General features: G+C 33.6%; 1 protein-coding gene across 4 annotated transcripts in view; it reads left to right on the top strand.

Annotated features, from left to right (window-relative positions):
• LOC149773124 (regulator of telomere elongation helicase 1-like) overlaps positions 1 to 15,872 on the top strand; it is a 240,161-nt gene that overhangs the window by 216,208 nt on the left and 8,081 nt on the right. For all 4 annotated transcript variants that reach the window (XM_089946787.1, XM_089946786.1, XM_089946788.1 and 1 more), the window contains 4 exons: positions 10,367 to 10,438; positions 10,899 to 10,994; positions 14,082 to 14,226; positions 15,093 to 15,236. In XM_089946787.1, the coding sequence (XP_089802913.1) occupies positions 10,367 to 10,438; positions 10,899 to 10,994; positions 14,082 to 14,226; positions 15,093 to 15,236 (457 nt within the window). The remainder of the gene's footprint in view (positions 1 to 10,366; positions 10,439 to 10,898; positions 10,995 to 14,081; positions 14,227 to 15,092; positions 15,237 to 15,872) is intronic.

Raw genomic sequence — 15,872 nt, 5'->3', positions numbered from 1 at the left:
GTTAGCATAGTTAAGTAAGACCTGGGATTATGTGTGATCTTGAGAAGCACAACTAAACAAAGCTGTGAATTTGTGATCTCAAGGGAAACACTACTAAACATTGTCTGGGAAAATATGTTTGATATGAAAGGTGCACAACTAAACAAGACCTGTTAATATGTGTGATCTCGAGAAGCACAACTAAACAAAGCTGTGACTTTGTGTAATCTTAAGGGATACATAATGAAACAAGGCCTGAGAATGAGTGAGATCTCAAGGGAAACACTACTAAACATTGTGTGGGAAAATATGTTTGATATCAAAGGTGCACAACTAAACAAGACCTGGGAATATGTGTGATCTCTTGGAGAACAAATGCCTGTGATCTTGAGGGAAGCATAAGTAAGCAAGGCCTGGGAATATGCATGTTCCCAAGAAAAGCACAAGTAAGCAAGGCCTGGGAATATGCATGTTCTCAAGAAAAGCACAAGTAAGCAAGGCCTGGGAATATGCATGTTCTCAAGAAAAGCACAAGTAAGCAAGGCCTGGGAATATGCATGTTCTCAAGAAAAGCACAAGTAAGCAAGGCCTGGGAATATGCATGTTCTCAAGAAAAGCACAAGTAAGCAAGGCCTGGGAATATGCATGTTCTCAAGAAAAGCACAAGTAAGCAAGGCCTGGGAACAGGTATGGACCACTGTCTGCATCATTATGCCCCTTTTGAAATTACTCGGTGCAACATTAGATGCAGCCTTGGAAGCTAGCTTATTGTCCTGATGTTTGGTATGCTTCTCTTATATTTTCATTTTCCCAGAATTGTATACAGGTTGCGTGCAGCCACTTCTTTTCTGAAATCTGACAAGCAGATTTGAAGTTATCTTCAGTAGCATCACTCCTCTAAAATATAACATATACTAAGAGGCAAATACCATCAGTGGTGATCCTCAGAATTGCTGTAAGGTGTCTTCTCCTTGACCCTGTGTTTACCTTGTTTGTATTGTAAGGACTCGGCAAAATAAAATAATTACAATGATTGCCTAAAATTTACTCAAATGTTTCACAATTTATACTCAGAATTGTCAATATTTGGAAAACCTATATAAATTACAAGTGAACTTCTTTTAATTTGGAGGGTGCCAGTTATAAGCAGTGTCAAAAGTTTAGAATAATTATGGTATATATGACATAAAACATATTGTTGGCATCAGTTAGTCTTGAGAGACGATGGAAGTGCACCCATGAGAGATGTCCCGGTTGGTGGTTGTGCAGCGTCTGCTATGGCTATGTAGCCCAACATGGGAGTGGCAGTCCTTGCTGCACTTGTAGGTTGGGTCTGGTGTGTGTTGGGGCTGCTTCTTCTTCCTCTGAGATTGCTTTTCATCAGCTAGCAAGTGTAGCTTGTCCTCACCGGCTTTCAAACCAGTGATCAGAGTGTGTTGCCAGCTGGGCCTTCTAGAGCGAGCTCTTCCCAGGTGTTGACATTGATGTCAAGGGCTTTCATTTCGCACATGCAGACATCCATGAAGCGGAGATGTGGCTGTCCGATCGACCTTTTGCCAGAGGCAAGTTCTGAATAAGAAGGTCTTTGGGGATCCGTCCATCACCCATCCGATGTACATGGCCCAGCCATCTGATGCGATGTTGGTGGAGGAGTGGAGCCATGCTGGGAATCTTGTCACATTTAAGCACCTCGTTGTTTGTTACTCGATTGCTCCAGGTGATCCCAAGTATGCGTTGGAGACATCATGTGAAAGGCACTCAGTCTTTTCTCTTGTGAGGCATACAGTGTCCAGTTTTTACTGGCATACAGGAGAGTGCTTAACACGCAGGCATGACACGGAGATCTTAGTGTTCAGGGTCATCATGCTGTCATTCCACACTCTCTGCAACAACCTGGAGAGAGTTGTTGATGCCTTTCTAATTCGCTTGTTGAGCTCAGCATTGAGTGATAGGTTGTTGGTAATGGTAGAGCTGAGGTACATGAACTGACTGACTACCTCAAGTTCGTAGTTGTTGATGTTGATGCTTGTGGGATCCGTGTTCTGAGCCATCATGTTTGTTTTCTTTAGGCTGATGGTCAACCCAAACTCATTGCATGCATTAGCAAAGCTGTCCATCAGGTGCTATTGCTCAGCTTCTGTGTGAGTGGCTAGAGCAACATCGTCTGCAAAGAGCATGTCCCTGATGGTTGCTTCATGCACTTTGCTCTTTCCTTTTAGTCATGCCAGGTTGAAGTCTGCCGTCTGATCGTGTGTGTAGGTAGATCCCTTATGTGGACATCCCAAAGGCGTGCTTGAGCAGAACAGCAAAGAAGATGCCGAAGAGCATGGGGGTTAGGACACAACCCTGTTTCATTCTGCTGCTGATATAAAACATAAGAGATTATAATTTTTAGAGATTTTTTTATGTTATGACTATCATCTTATACAAAGAAACAGAAAGAGTGAAAACCAACAAGTTTCATTAAATTCAACAAATAATTTATTTTCCTAGAATACAAAGTGGAAAGTTTTAAAAAATTACTATTTTGAATTAAATCACAATTCTCCTCAAGGGAGAACAGTACTTGACTAATGAGTAACCTTCTATAAACAAAGTATTATTATTATTATTATTATTATTATTATTATTATTATTATTATCCCAAATAGTCCTAAAGGTTTTATCATAATACCAAATGTTTAAAAATTCAAATTGAATTCTAGTCGTGTCCCAAATATATACCAATATTGAGTGTGTTGATGTTCCTATAGTCTTGAATGTACTAATGTGCAAGTAGCCAGGATTTTGGCAATGTGCTAAGAATCTTTTGATGTACCACATCATTATTAATTCATTATAATTCAAATTAATGTTCTCTTTTGATGTACCACGGTATTATTAATTCATTATAATTCAAATTAATGTTCTCTTTTGATGTACCACGGTATTATTAATTCATTATAATTCAAATTAATGTTCTCTTTTGATGTACCACGGTATTATTAATTCATTATAATTCAAATTAATGTTCTCTTTTGATGTACCACAGTAATATTAATTCATTATAATTCAAATTAATGTTCTCTTTTGATGTACCACAGTATTATTAATTCATTATAATTCAAATTAATGTTCTCTTTTGATGTACCACAGTATTATTAATTCATTATAATTCAAATTAGTGTTCTCTTTTGATGTACCACAGTATTAATAATTCATTATAATTCAAATTAATGTTCTCTTTTGATGTACCACAGTAATATTAATTCATTATAATTCAAATTAATGTTCTCTTTTGATGTACCACAGTATTAATAATTCATTATAATTCAAATTAATGTTCTCTTTTGATGTACCACAGTATTAATAATTCATTACAATTCAAATTAATGTTCTCTTTTGATGTACCACAGTATTAATAATTCATTATAATTCAAATTAATGTTCTCTTTTGATGTACCACAGTAATATTAATTCATTATAATTCAAATTAATGTTCTCTTTTGATGTACCACAGTATTAATAATTCATTATAATTCAAATTAATGTTCTCTTTTGATGTACCACAGTAATATTAATTCATTATAATTCAAATTAATGTTCTCTTTTGATGTACCACAGTATTAATAATTCATTATAATTCAAATTAATGTTCTCTTTTGATGTACCACAGTATTAATAATTCATTACAATTCAAATTAATGTTCTCTTTTGATGTACCACAGTATTAATAATTCATTATAATTCAAATTAATGTTCTCTTTTGATGTACCACAGTAATATTAATTCATTATAATTCAAATTAATGTTCTCTTTTGATGTACCACAGTATTAATAATTCATTATAATTCAAATTAATGTTCTCTTTTGATGTACCACAGTAATATTAATTCATTATAATTCAAATTAATGTTCTCTTTTGATGTACCACAGTATTAATAATTCATTATAATTCAAATTAATGTTCTCTTTTGATGTACCACAGTATTAATAATTCATTACAATTCAAATTAATGTTCTCTTTTGATGTACCACAGTAATATTAATTCATTACAATTCAAATTAATGTTCTCTTTTGATGTACCACAGTAATATTAATTCATTACAATTCAAAATTAATGTTCTCTTTTAATGTACCGCAGTAATATTAATTCACTATAATTCAAATTAATGTTCTAATCCAAGAATATTATTAATCAGCACTTTTTATTTCCAGTGAATAATAATTTGAATAAATGATTAAACCCAAATGAAAATCTGAATATAACTGACTAACAGTGATTCTGCTTCAAGATGTTAAAGCAAGAATGAGCAATTTCTTAAGTAAACACCATTATATAAAAAGCTCTAAATTGAATCAAGATGAGGGTCAAAAATTAATTTCTAGAACATTCTAAGTTGTCAGCATGATAAGGTCTGTTACTAAAATTATAAAAAAGAACATGGCAAACATCAGACACCAGTTTTTTCCATGCAATAACTCCAATGTCCTAGACTAGGATTAAGAGAAACATGTTTACCTCCATTGTTAATGATCCTAATAAATAATCTATTTCACAGAGAAATATTAGCTATGACATTGTTTACAAAATCAATGTCCCTAGTCAGGCACACAGTGAATTTGATTTTGGACTAAGGTCACAAGGTTACAAATTATCAATATACGTAACATTAAGAGAAGCCAACAAATTAAATATACATAACAGTTGCAAGATGTATGTGTACAGCTATGGTTGATAAAACAGCAACTTAACAGACTTTCACAGGCAACATACATCATACTTTCCTTTTTTGAGTTTTTGGCACTTCATTAAATCAAATTATAATTCTGTTTCATAATGTAAACAAACTGTTCTTATTTAGTTTGTCCAAACTTTACGATCAAGATATAAATTAACAGCCATGACAATCACAAACTTAAGCTGCTTTAAAAAAATGTTCAGCGATATAATTAAGGTCACAGAAGATACAAGTAAGGGTAGTATGTAAGTAATTGGGTAAGGGATGCAACTCTTACATCTCCTTTGTTGAATTTCTTCTCAACAATTATCACAATAATTTCAGTTTGAGTGCATCTTTTGAGTTCTTTTTTCTTTTTTTTTAAATACTTTTTTCAGTCACTATTTAAGAATTTTTTTTGAAGCAGTTTAGCATTAGAAGATGTTGCGATTAAATATTGCATTTTTTAAAAAGTTTATTTCATTTAATTCGAAGATGTCTTCTGTACACTAGATGCACTCACATTACAAAATGGTATGACTAAATGTAGCTAGAGAGTTTGTGGGATTTCAATACAACAGTCTGTGTGAAACAAAACATTTTATATTCAAAAGTATTTTCCTTCTAAGCCTTTGGTAGCCGGGTATCAAATGATCTTGGTCATTGTCTGATTAGATAGTGTCATTACCCTCATTTTCCATATGGTTCAGTTATATGTGACTAATTTTACAGATTTCAACATCGCTTGGACCAGTTAAAGAGACTGCAAATCAAAAGGGAATTGAAAATAATTTCAACCTTATGTAAAATTGACATTTTCAGTGATTTAATTGATACCTTTCTTTTTCTTATTGAGTAGATTTTATTACATGTTTAACTTTTATTTTATCAAGTTTCAATCATGCCAGCAATAACTGGTAGCCAGACATATTTATCACTTTCTAGCAACAGTAACCATGGTTGCATCAACAATTTTAAGGTGTTTTGTTTCATGGGTCATTTCTGACACATTTGTAAGCAAGGCATTTGATCTAGTAAACTGGTTGTAGACAAGGAAGATCATGAGGTGATTTATAAAGTGGCTTTGACTTCACCTTTACAGAGCAGAGAAAAGACCTTTACAGAATGGAGAAAAGCTTTTATGATACCCACCCACCTCCCCTCCGTTAGCATGAGCTTTTGCATGGATCCTTACTACCACCCAACTATTCTTTGTTCCTAGGTCCTGGGTAACAGGTTGGAGTGGGTTTCATAGCACCTACCCCCCAGGTAAGGGGGCCAACTTTGTACATGTACATGAGTTGTGAATTGTTGCTTAATCATGTCCTTTGTGCACTGCATACATACTGTTACACATGGAATCATACAACTTTGTGAGGGGACTGCATCTTTATGAATACTTCAGTCTCATCACAACCAACTTGACAAGTTCTACACCATTATTGCAAAATGAGGTATCTTTGACCTATATTTCATGGTAGTATGACTTTGTTGAAATTTTGTGTTTTTAAAGTTCATTTATTGGGTGTCATCAACTTCGCAGCTGGATTTATGTCTGTTAGTACTACACCTTTACAACCAAAGAAGATTGCTGTGACCAACCTTATTGCTTTGATAATATGTGTTTAGTATTCGTGTTTAGTTCATGACCAGATAGATTCTTCGATGCTGTATATATCCCAGTTTACTCGGAAGGCTCATTCTGACCAGTGCAATTGGAAGTATTGGAAGTAGAAATAAGTTTGTTCACTATGCATTCAAAGCCTGTGATATTCACCCAGTAAGATTTTAAGGACATTGCATTTTAAAACAATTATACAAAACAACATAAATCTCCAGTTTTTTTTTCAACTTATTATAGTACCTTTACTTTGGTGCAGATAAGAATGTCTTTTTTAATTGTTTTCAGCTCTGCTGGTGATAGTCCAAAAGGACTTATGGGATGGCCTATTGTCCATCATCTGTCTTCCAATATTTCTTTGTCTGTTAGCACAAGTTTGTCATTTCTACTCTATCTGAACTACTTGGAGGATTTCCATGAAACTTGACATTCATCCTTATGTCTAGTTGGTCCTAAACAGATATGGTGCCAGTCTGAAATCCACTATTGCCACCACAGCAGTCATTTGAAAATTTGGTTATTACTACTCCACATCCATGTAGATGGTTATATCAACCTGGGCTTTTTACATTTTGTTGTCACGGTCACTTTAGTCTGCATATTAGAAAAAAAATTCTGTGTGTTAATTAATGTTTACAGTGGTTACTGAAAATTAAGATTTAATAGAGGTCAGCCTTGTAATTATTGGTTACACTCTCATTTACATAACCTGTAGGGTTTAACTAGTTCTGTCAAGTGAAACAGAATACTTAAAATTATCAATGACAAGAAATGTATTACCTGCCATAAGACAGCATGCCTTGTCATAAGTGTTAAAGCTATACTATTTTTAGGAGACAGAGTAGCCTAATGCACATAGGTCTTCTACAGTAGTGTTATATGGACCGCTGTGTAGGTAAAAACAAAGTGAATACCTACTGTCTACACCATAAAAGATTCCTACCTTTATAATGGCTGCAATTAAAATACAGGATTATGAAACCACAATCACAAAATTCTCATAATCTTTAACCTGTAAGTTGTTTCGATTTTTGTAATCTCTTTTATTAAATTTTTTTCTGTTTTATTTTTTTTATTACAAAACATTTTGAAACATGCTTTGTGAAGAAAAGTGTTTATATAGTTTTTTTAAATTCATATATAATTAATATTTAAAATGTCACAGCCTTGACCTGATTTAAAAAATATAATGCACACATAATAATTTTTTGTTGTTGTTTTGGGGCTTAACGCCATTTTTCAGCACACGATAGGCTATACATGGCGGCCAGTATTAATGGTGGAGGAAGAACCCGGGAAAACCCCGGAAAGAACCACCGACCCACGAGAAGCTACTGGCAAGCTTTCTCACATACCCACATTGGCTGAATCCTTGACTCGACACACATAATAATAATGATAATAATAATAATACATTGTAACCCTGCTATAGCGCGCTCCATTATAACACAAATTCAGATATAACACGGTTGTGGTGTGGCTCCCGAAATTTCATATACATGTATTTTTCTTGAACACAAAAAAAAGAAAAATTCTTTCTTAAAAGTACAAGAAAAAAATGTAAAATGTTTATTAACATTTTGGGGAAGAGATCGCATATGAATAATACAAGTCGATCTAGGTGTGGCTTCTGAAATTTTATATGTATTTTTCTCCTACATGAAAAAGTAGCTTTTTCTTCTAAAAAGTACAAAAAGTAACACATAAAAAGTTTATTCTGGTATCAATGTCGCAAACTTGGATTGTTTTTCCTTTTTGGCAACAAAATATACCATGTGGCAATTTCTTTTATTGGCGACATTGTTGGCTGTTTGAACCTAAGCCGCAAACTGGATATGTTGTTGTTGTTGTGGGGTTTAACGCCATTTTTCAGCACACGATAGGCTATACATGGCGGCCAGTATTAATGGTGGAGGAAGAACCCGAGAAAACCCCGGAAAGAACCACCGACCCACGAGAAGCTACTGGCAAGCTTTCTCACATACCCACATTGGCTGAATCCTAGACTCGAACCGCCGCAGACAGAGGTGAGATGGCAGTGATCCGTAACGAAGAGCGCTTTAGACCACTCGGCCACTCGGGGCCCCGCAAACTGGATATAAAATGCACTGAAATTTATATATTGTTACGAAAACAAATTCTTTGTCCATATTGACAAACTATCTAAACAGCGCATTGTTATGTCATAATCCGCTTATTTTGACATCTAGCATGAGTACTGTATGGTGTTAAATATCTGTTTTTTTGTTGTTGACATTTCTGGTAACGGAGATCAACCAGACCGGGCATTATCTCGTAATCTATCTTTCATCAGAATTTTGGCTGCTCACTAGTAATTAATATATTTGCAAAGACTGATATTTGTATGTGGATGGTAAGTAAAATTTCTCATCTTTTCGCTCAGAATTAAATCCATCAGAACACTCACATTTTCTGTAATAATCCCTGTCATCAGACCAGAACAACTGCATCTCTATCATCCATTGACCCTTTGTTAATTTTCAGATGCATGCATGGAAGGGAGCATCACGCTGCTACCACAAATGTAAAAAAAAATATACATCTTACTTATTGGTTTATTCAATAGGCATGGAGGGACAGTACCTAGAATAGTCCAAACAATGGCCAATTCCTTTTTTAAAATGTACTCAGATAAAATTGTTTGCTGAAATTTCAGAGGAAACAGAATACCTTTGAAGCACTGATTGTTATGAAAACGTACTCGGCAAATGGAAAAAAAAATCAGTCTCAATCATGCAATACAATTATTTGATGTTGCCGCCACAATAAGAAATGGGCATTTGTTTGGTATTCCTTTAGCGGTGACTTCAGTAACGCATGCACCCTTCATCAAAGAAAGCTGACTACAATCTTGCAGTAAAAACAAGAACTTTTCTTCAAAGGAAGTCAGTACCAAACTTAAATAAAAGTGATGGAATCTGATGGATTTTTGCATTTTCCAATGTGACTGGAACATGTTAACTGTGCTGTGAAAGTTTCCTTTTTGTAGGAAAAAGGTTTATGCTAATGAATGCTAGCAACGGCGGCTTAAAAAGCAAACTAACTTTTACCGACTTGGGATGTACTGAAAAGTAAATGTGCTTCATCATTCATTACGTGATTGTACTATGTTTTTCCACTGAATTCAGACCAATATAATCTGTGACAAAATGATTGAATATTTTAAAGCTGTGTGTTGCATATTTTCGATGGAATCACTTGTATTGTGGATTCAGTGTATATGATGAGGTTTGTGGGTGAGTACACGGTGTTGATGCTCTGTTCATGCTATACATTAGACATGTATATATAAACACTATTCACATATATGTACCAATTCATGGTTCTCTAAATAAAGTAAACTATTATATATATCTTCTCTGTTTTCACTATAGGTATATTTCTCATTTAATATGCATCATTTATTGATGGTAAGTGTGCCGATGAAGTACTTATTTTACCGCCTGCATTTATTACCTACACACCCCGTTCGCAATTTTTTAGGGGTACATGCATCATTTTCTTCAGCTAACTGACATGGTTGCTTATAACACGGTTCAGTCTATAACACGGTCGGGTTCTATGGCTCCCAACTACTGTTATAGTGGGGTCACACTGTAATAATAATAATAATAATAATAGACATTATAGTAATAACAATACTACTAATACTACTACTACTACTACTAATAATAATAATTATTATTGTTATTATTATTGTTATTGATGTTGTTGACAGAAGTATGTTTATTCATATATACATGTGGAAGCTTAGTAACAACTAAAATATTCATGACTGGAAAAGTTATTTTAACAATAATTGATCAATATTGAAAGTTTTGAAAAGATTAAATAATTCTCAGGTAGATTGTGATTGTATAGGTAAATACATTTGTTGCTTGAAGATGGGGTTATGATTCATCATGGATCAGAAACTGACCATATTGTTTCTGTGTTTGTTTATATGATTATGCAATCAAGCACGTATAAATTAATCTTTCTGAACTAATTAGTTTAATGTGTTTTTTATTCAGTGTAATTTTGTAACATTGTGTTTTTTTTCAGATTCCTTCATTCCAGCCTAACTGTAATGCAGAATTACGGAGACCAGTGGTCAAAAAGAAGATTGTAATCAAGGTATTGCATAGTAAATAAATGTGACAAATGACTGGTCATTTATTCGTTTAATTACAAATCACCTTTGATATTTTGGGACAATTTGTAGCATGAACTATTGAGAAGTACTAGTATTTGTCAGATTGCCTTGTAAAATCAAGAACTAGATTTAAAAATAATCAGTTTTAAAAAGCAAAGCATAAAATTTATAATGGAATCAGACCATGCAAGAAAATCAGTTGTCAATTCCCAGTTGTCACCATATAGACTGGCTTTATATATATTACAGGTAGTAAATTTTGAGCTTTGCTTACTTTAAACAGTATTAATATTGTGACAGTAAACAGCTGTATTTACTTGGATGAATAAATAGCACCAGCAAAAACAAGCATAAAACAGGGATCAAAATTGATTGTAATTGTTTGCAAGTCACTTCTAAACAAATGTTACAGAAAAGTTCTTTCTCACTTTCTTTATGCAGAAAAGAGAATTTAACACAAGTGAGATGAAAACAACTGTAATGTCCTCAACAGCCATTCAATCTCAGGTGAACAGTGCAGAGAATTACATTGCTGAGGTGAGGTTATGAGTAAATTTATCCTTTTTATCATATTACTTGTACTGCAGGTTCTGTGCACTTAAATACGTAGTTAATTATAGTCTTTCAAACTGCCTGGAGGATACACCATACTTTGGTTTGTCGATTTGTTGGTCCAGCACTTTAGTTTTGGCTATGTCATTTCTAGGAAATTAGAACGAAGTGTTTCTCCAAAGGACACATCAAGGCAGCCAACCTGGGCTGACCTGGACAGGTAGCAAGCCAGCAACATTTGGATTACAAGTTTGATGCTCATCCCAGTGAACTCTTGTATTTAGTTTTCAGAATAATGAGTAATTGGGTATATTGATGTTAAATTACCTTAGTGTGAAAATGTAAGGAGAGCATGGTATTGGTTTGCCTTCAAGTGCTTCTTGAATATTCAGGTTTTCTGCTGAATTTTCAAAACATACAGTGTATGGTAAGACATACAGTGTATGGTAAGATGTTTGAACTGCAGTTTATAGTAGATGATAGACATGCATAGTGTATATTAAACGCTAGGCATACAGTGCATGGTAAGATGCTAGACATTGTATAGTAAGACATAGTGTATATTAGATGCTAGACAGTATATGGTAAGATGCAAGACATACAACATATAGTAAGATGTAAGACATACAGTATAGGAAGATGCAAGATCTTCAGTGTATATTTGCTAGACAGTATATTAGATGCTAGACAAACTGTATAGTAAGATGCACGACTTATAGTGTATGTTAAATGCAAGGCATAGTGTATAGAAGATGTTAGACATGCAGTGTATGATCAGTTGCTATGCATACACTGTATTGTAAGAGGCAAGACAATTAGTGTTTATTAACTACTAAGCATATAGTGTATAGTAAGATGCAAGACACAATTTATATGAAATGCTAGGCATAATTTGTATGGTAAGATGCAAGACATGCAATGTAAAGTAGATGATAGGCATGCAGTGTATGGCAAAATGCTACATAAGACTATAGTAATATGCAAGGCGTACAGTGTGTAGTAAGATGCAATACATACAGTGTATATTAGATGTTAGACAGTATATTAGATGCTCGACATATTCTGTATGCAAGATGATAGACATACAGTGTATGGTAAGAAGAATAGACATAATAAGATGCAAGACACATAGTTTATATTAGATGATAGGCATACAGTATATAGTAAGATGTAAGACATACAGTATATATTAGATGTGAGACATACAGTGTACAGTAAGATACAACAAAGTGTATAATAATAGATACTAGGCATACAGTGCATATTAAGATGCACAACATACACTATATATAAGATGCTAGGCATACAGTGTATGATAAGATGCAAGACATGCAGTGTATAGTATATTCTAGGTATGCAGTGTATAGTAAGGTGCTAGACATACAGTGTATATGAGAATATAGTGTATAGTACATGCTGGACAGGCAGTGTACATTAGATTATATATATATATATATATATATATATATATATATATATATATATATATATATATATATATATATATATATATATATATATTCTTTCTTTATAACTAATGCTTTGATGAAGAACGAGTATTTTAGATGCTAGACAAAAGTGATATTATTTTGAAATTAGTTTTTAATTATTAGATTTTATTTGAACAAGGCATAAAAGCTTGATTTCAATCATGAAAGCTGGGTTTTGATGTTTTAGATCATTCTTCTACATAGTCCTACCTCCATTTTGACTCAATATATTTACAAAATGAGAGGTTGGATCTTGGTGATTCTTTTTTTAAAAAAATAATTCATTTCACTAAATGCTGTTTACTGTGAGCGGTCACAGTAATTGGATTTAGTTTGGATTTTTTTTTATCACATAGCTTTAACAATTTTTCAGTCATATTGCTACGATGTCTGCAGTGTGACAGTTTATAGTGATGTCTAGCACTGGGGCATCATGCTGCAGACATGTAGCATGATGTCCCACCCAGTCACATTATCCTGGCACCAGGCTGACCAGTCCTAACACTAACCTCTTAATGCTGAGCACCAAGCAAGGCAGCTGTTAGTACCATTTTTGTAAGTCTTTGGTATGACTCGGCCGGGGATCAAACCCACGACCTCCTTCATCTGAGTCAGACGCTCTATCCACTAGGCCACCGGAGTGGTTCACAGTAATTGGATTGTCCTTTGGCTTAAAACAGGTTCATAAGGCTATATTATAGGTCACCAGTAGTTTCTGTCACACTGATTGGACTGTCCTTTAACATGACACAGATTCATCAGGTTATATTGAAGGCCACCAATAGTGTTTGTCACACTGATTGGACTGTCCTTTAATGTGACACAGGTTCATCAGGTTATATTGAAGGCCACCAATAGTGTTTGTCACACTGATTGGATTGTCCTTTGACTTAACACAGGTTCATCTTTGATATTTAAGGTCACCAATAGTGTTTGTCACACTGATTGGATTGTCCTTTGATAAGACAAGTTCATTGTTGATATTTAAGGTCACCAGTAGTGTTTGTCACATTGATTAGATTGTCCTTTGACTTAACACAGGATCATCGTTGATATTTAAGGTCACCAGTAGTGTTTATGACACTGAAGAATTGACAGATATAGGAACCTCAGTATCCTGAAACAATTTTTGGCATTGTTCTTGTTATAGATATTTTTAAGGTTTTATACTTGGAATTTCTTACTTGATGAATGTATTCATCCTGACAAGTGCTTCTGACCGATAGCAAAAGTAGGTAAATGTGACCTATTTCTAATGTTTCAATAATGCATTAGGCTTTTGCATTTTGTTTCATTTTTATAATTGTGCTGCTTGTTCTTTCCTAAAACTTCACAAGTGTTTTCATTTTGATGATTCATATTCCCACCCACAAAAAGTAGGTCACATTCATCTGTTTTTCTGCTGCCAGTATGTTAGATTTTTGTGTTAGATAGCACTAAAACAGAAGCAATAACTTTCAATTGAATGTGTGTTTTGATAATATTAAGTTCAATGTAAGGGTTGCAGGAGGCATTTTAGAAGCAATATTTACTGTAGATCGGACAATAAATGTAATATCATCCTTGGGCAATTTTTATTTAGGTGAAGAAGGTACTCAGTGTGGAATCATACAAGGTTTTTTCCAAAGCACTTTTGGAGTACAAAAAGGTGGAAGACTTATTGAAGGTTGTTGGAGTACTTGCCGATCTATTCACTGATGACCCCCAAAATTACCATTTGCTTCGCAGTAAGTACATTTGATATTTTGTTGAAAAATATTGAATACAGTTAATATCTTTTGAAACTATCTTTGCAGTGACACACAAAAATTATACTTTGTGTTTATTCTTTTTCATTCTTGACACAATATATACATTCTTGATTGTGAATATTGGAAAGTATTGCCCATGATAATGTGTGAGTACTTTATCCCAGTGGAATTGAAAATGATGATTTTAAAACTTAAGATTGCCTGTTTTTACTACTTCATCAACACACTTAGCTGATAAGAATTACTGTTTACTTTACCTAATCCATGTCATAATGGCTTTGTAATAGAGTCAAGACTGCATGTAATTTAAAAAAATGTACTTAGGAGTGGGTTTTCTAAACACCTAAATTAGAAAAATGATTTCAACAGAATCACTGAAGCTAATAACTTGGTAAACAACTGTAGTATAATCAGTGGTAAGGGGAGATAATGTAAGAATTTCTTCCCTTTGTCTATATGTTGTATGGATGGGAAACAAAATATTTGGTCTTTTCGTAATTGCTGGAATCATAAGGTTGTAGAGTTTCTTTCCTAATATTAATGTGCCTGGGTGGAGAAACATAATTTAATTTAAAAAAATGTTGATTTCTCTAAAAGTTAAATACTTAAGCATCCCACAAGTGATTGTCTTTAAATATGCAGATATATTACCCATAGGTAGCTAGAATTCTTATGATATCTTTGAAACTTAAGATCTGTTTTTTTTTCGAAACTTGAGATTTGGGGTTTTAGTTCTTTTGATATAATTATCCTGTTATGTGTTTTGATCTTATCAAAATGTTATTGTTTCTTTCAAAGAATTATGTCCCAAAGTCTTCATGTTCTGTGTTTGCTGTTGTCAGAGTTTTTCAGGTATGTGAGGTCACACCACAAACAGCAGTTTCACGAGATGTGTATAGACCTGACAGGGGAGGGATGTAATTACAAGCCAGAAGATGCTGTGTCCAAAAAGCGTCTTGCTGAACAGTGCTGCAAAACAGACACAAGTAAAGCCATTGATGATCAAAACTGCTTTCTATATGGTTTTTATACTGTTCTACAAATCTCTCAACTACCAGACCTGTTTTTCCTCAGATTTTGGCATAATTTATATGCATTTCAGCCTCCAAATATTCACTATGCATGGAAATGTAATTTTATGCATATCCATCAAATTTTTTTTGTCTTATTGCTAATTATGCAAAACTTTCTACAGATCACCTTATGATTAACATTCTCTGAGACGGATTTATAAGGAGCAAACATATTGTTTAAATATTGATTGTTAAAAAACTGAATCATTAATAAATCAGCTAGGTTCAGCTTAATTTTTTTTGTGTATATGTCTGTTGAAATGATAATTCATGCAATAAATCTGTAAAATGGAATGATTTTCTTTGAAAATTAGAAGCTATTGAAATACTACCATTCTTTACCTCAAGGATTATACATGTCTCAAACAGAGGGAGTAAACATGTCTGGAATATTATCAGTTGTTGTGAGATACTCTTAACAAGCAGTCACATGTTTTATATATTTTTGTAATTAAGGTTTTTCTTAAATTGTAACATTGACTCCATGCCCTACTTTAATTATGCATACTTTTCCAGGAGTTTTATTTGTAACTAAATGCTAAATATAAA

Source organism: Sinohyriopsis cumingii, unplaced genomic scaffold (assembly GCF_028554795.1).
Source record: "Sinohyriopsis cumingii isolate HCF-2022 unplaced genomic scaffold, ASM2855479v2 utg000881l, whole genome shotgun sequence".
In the NCBI taxonomy this organism is placed as follows: Eukaryota; Metazoa; Mollusca; class Bivalvia; order Unionida; family Unionidae; genus Sinohyriopsis; species Sinohyriopsis cumingii.
This window is presented reverse-complemented; position numbering and strand designations above follow the sequence as displayed.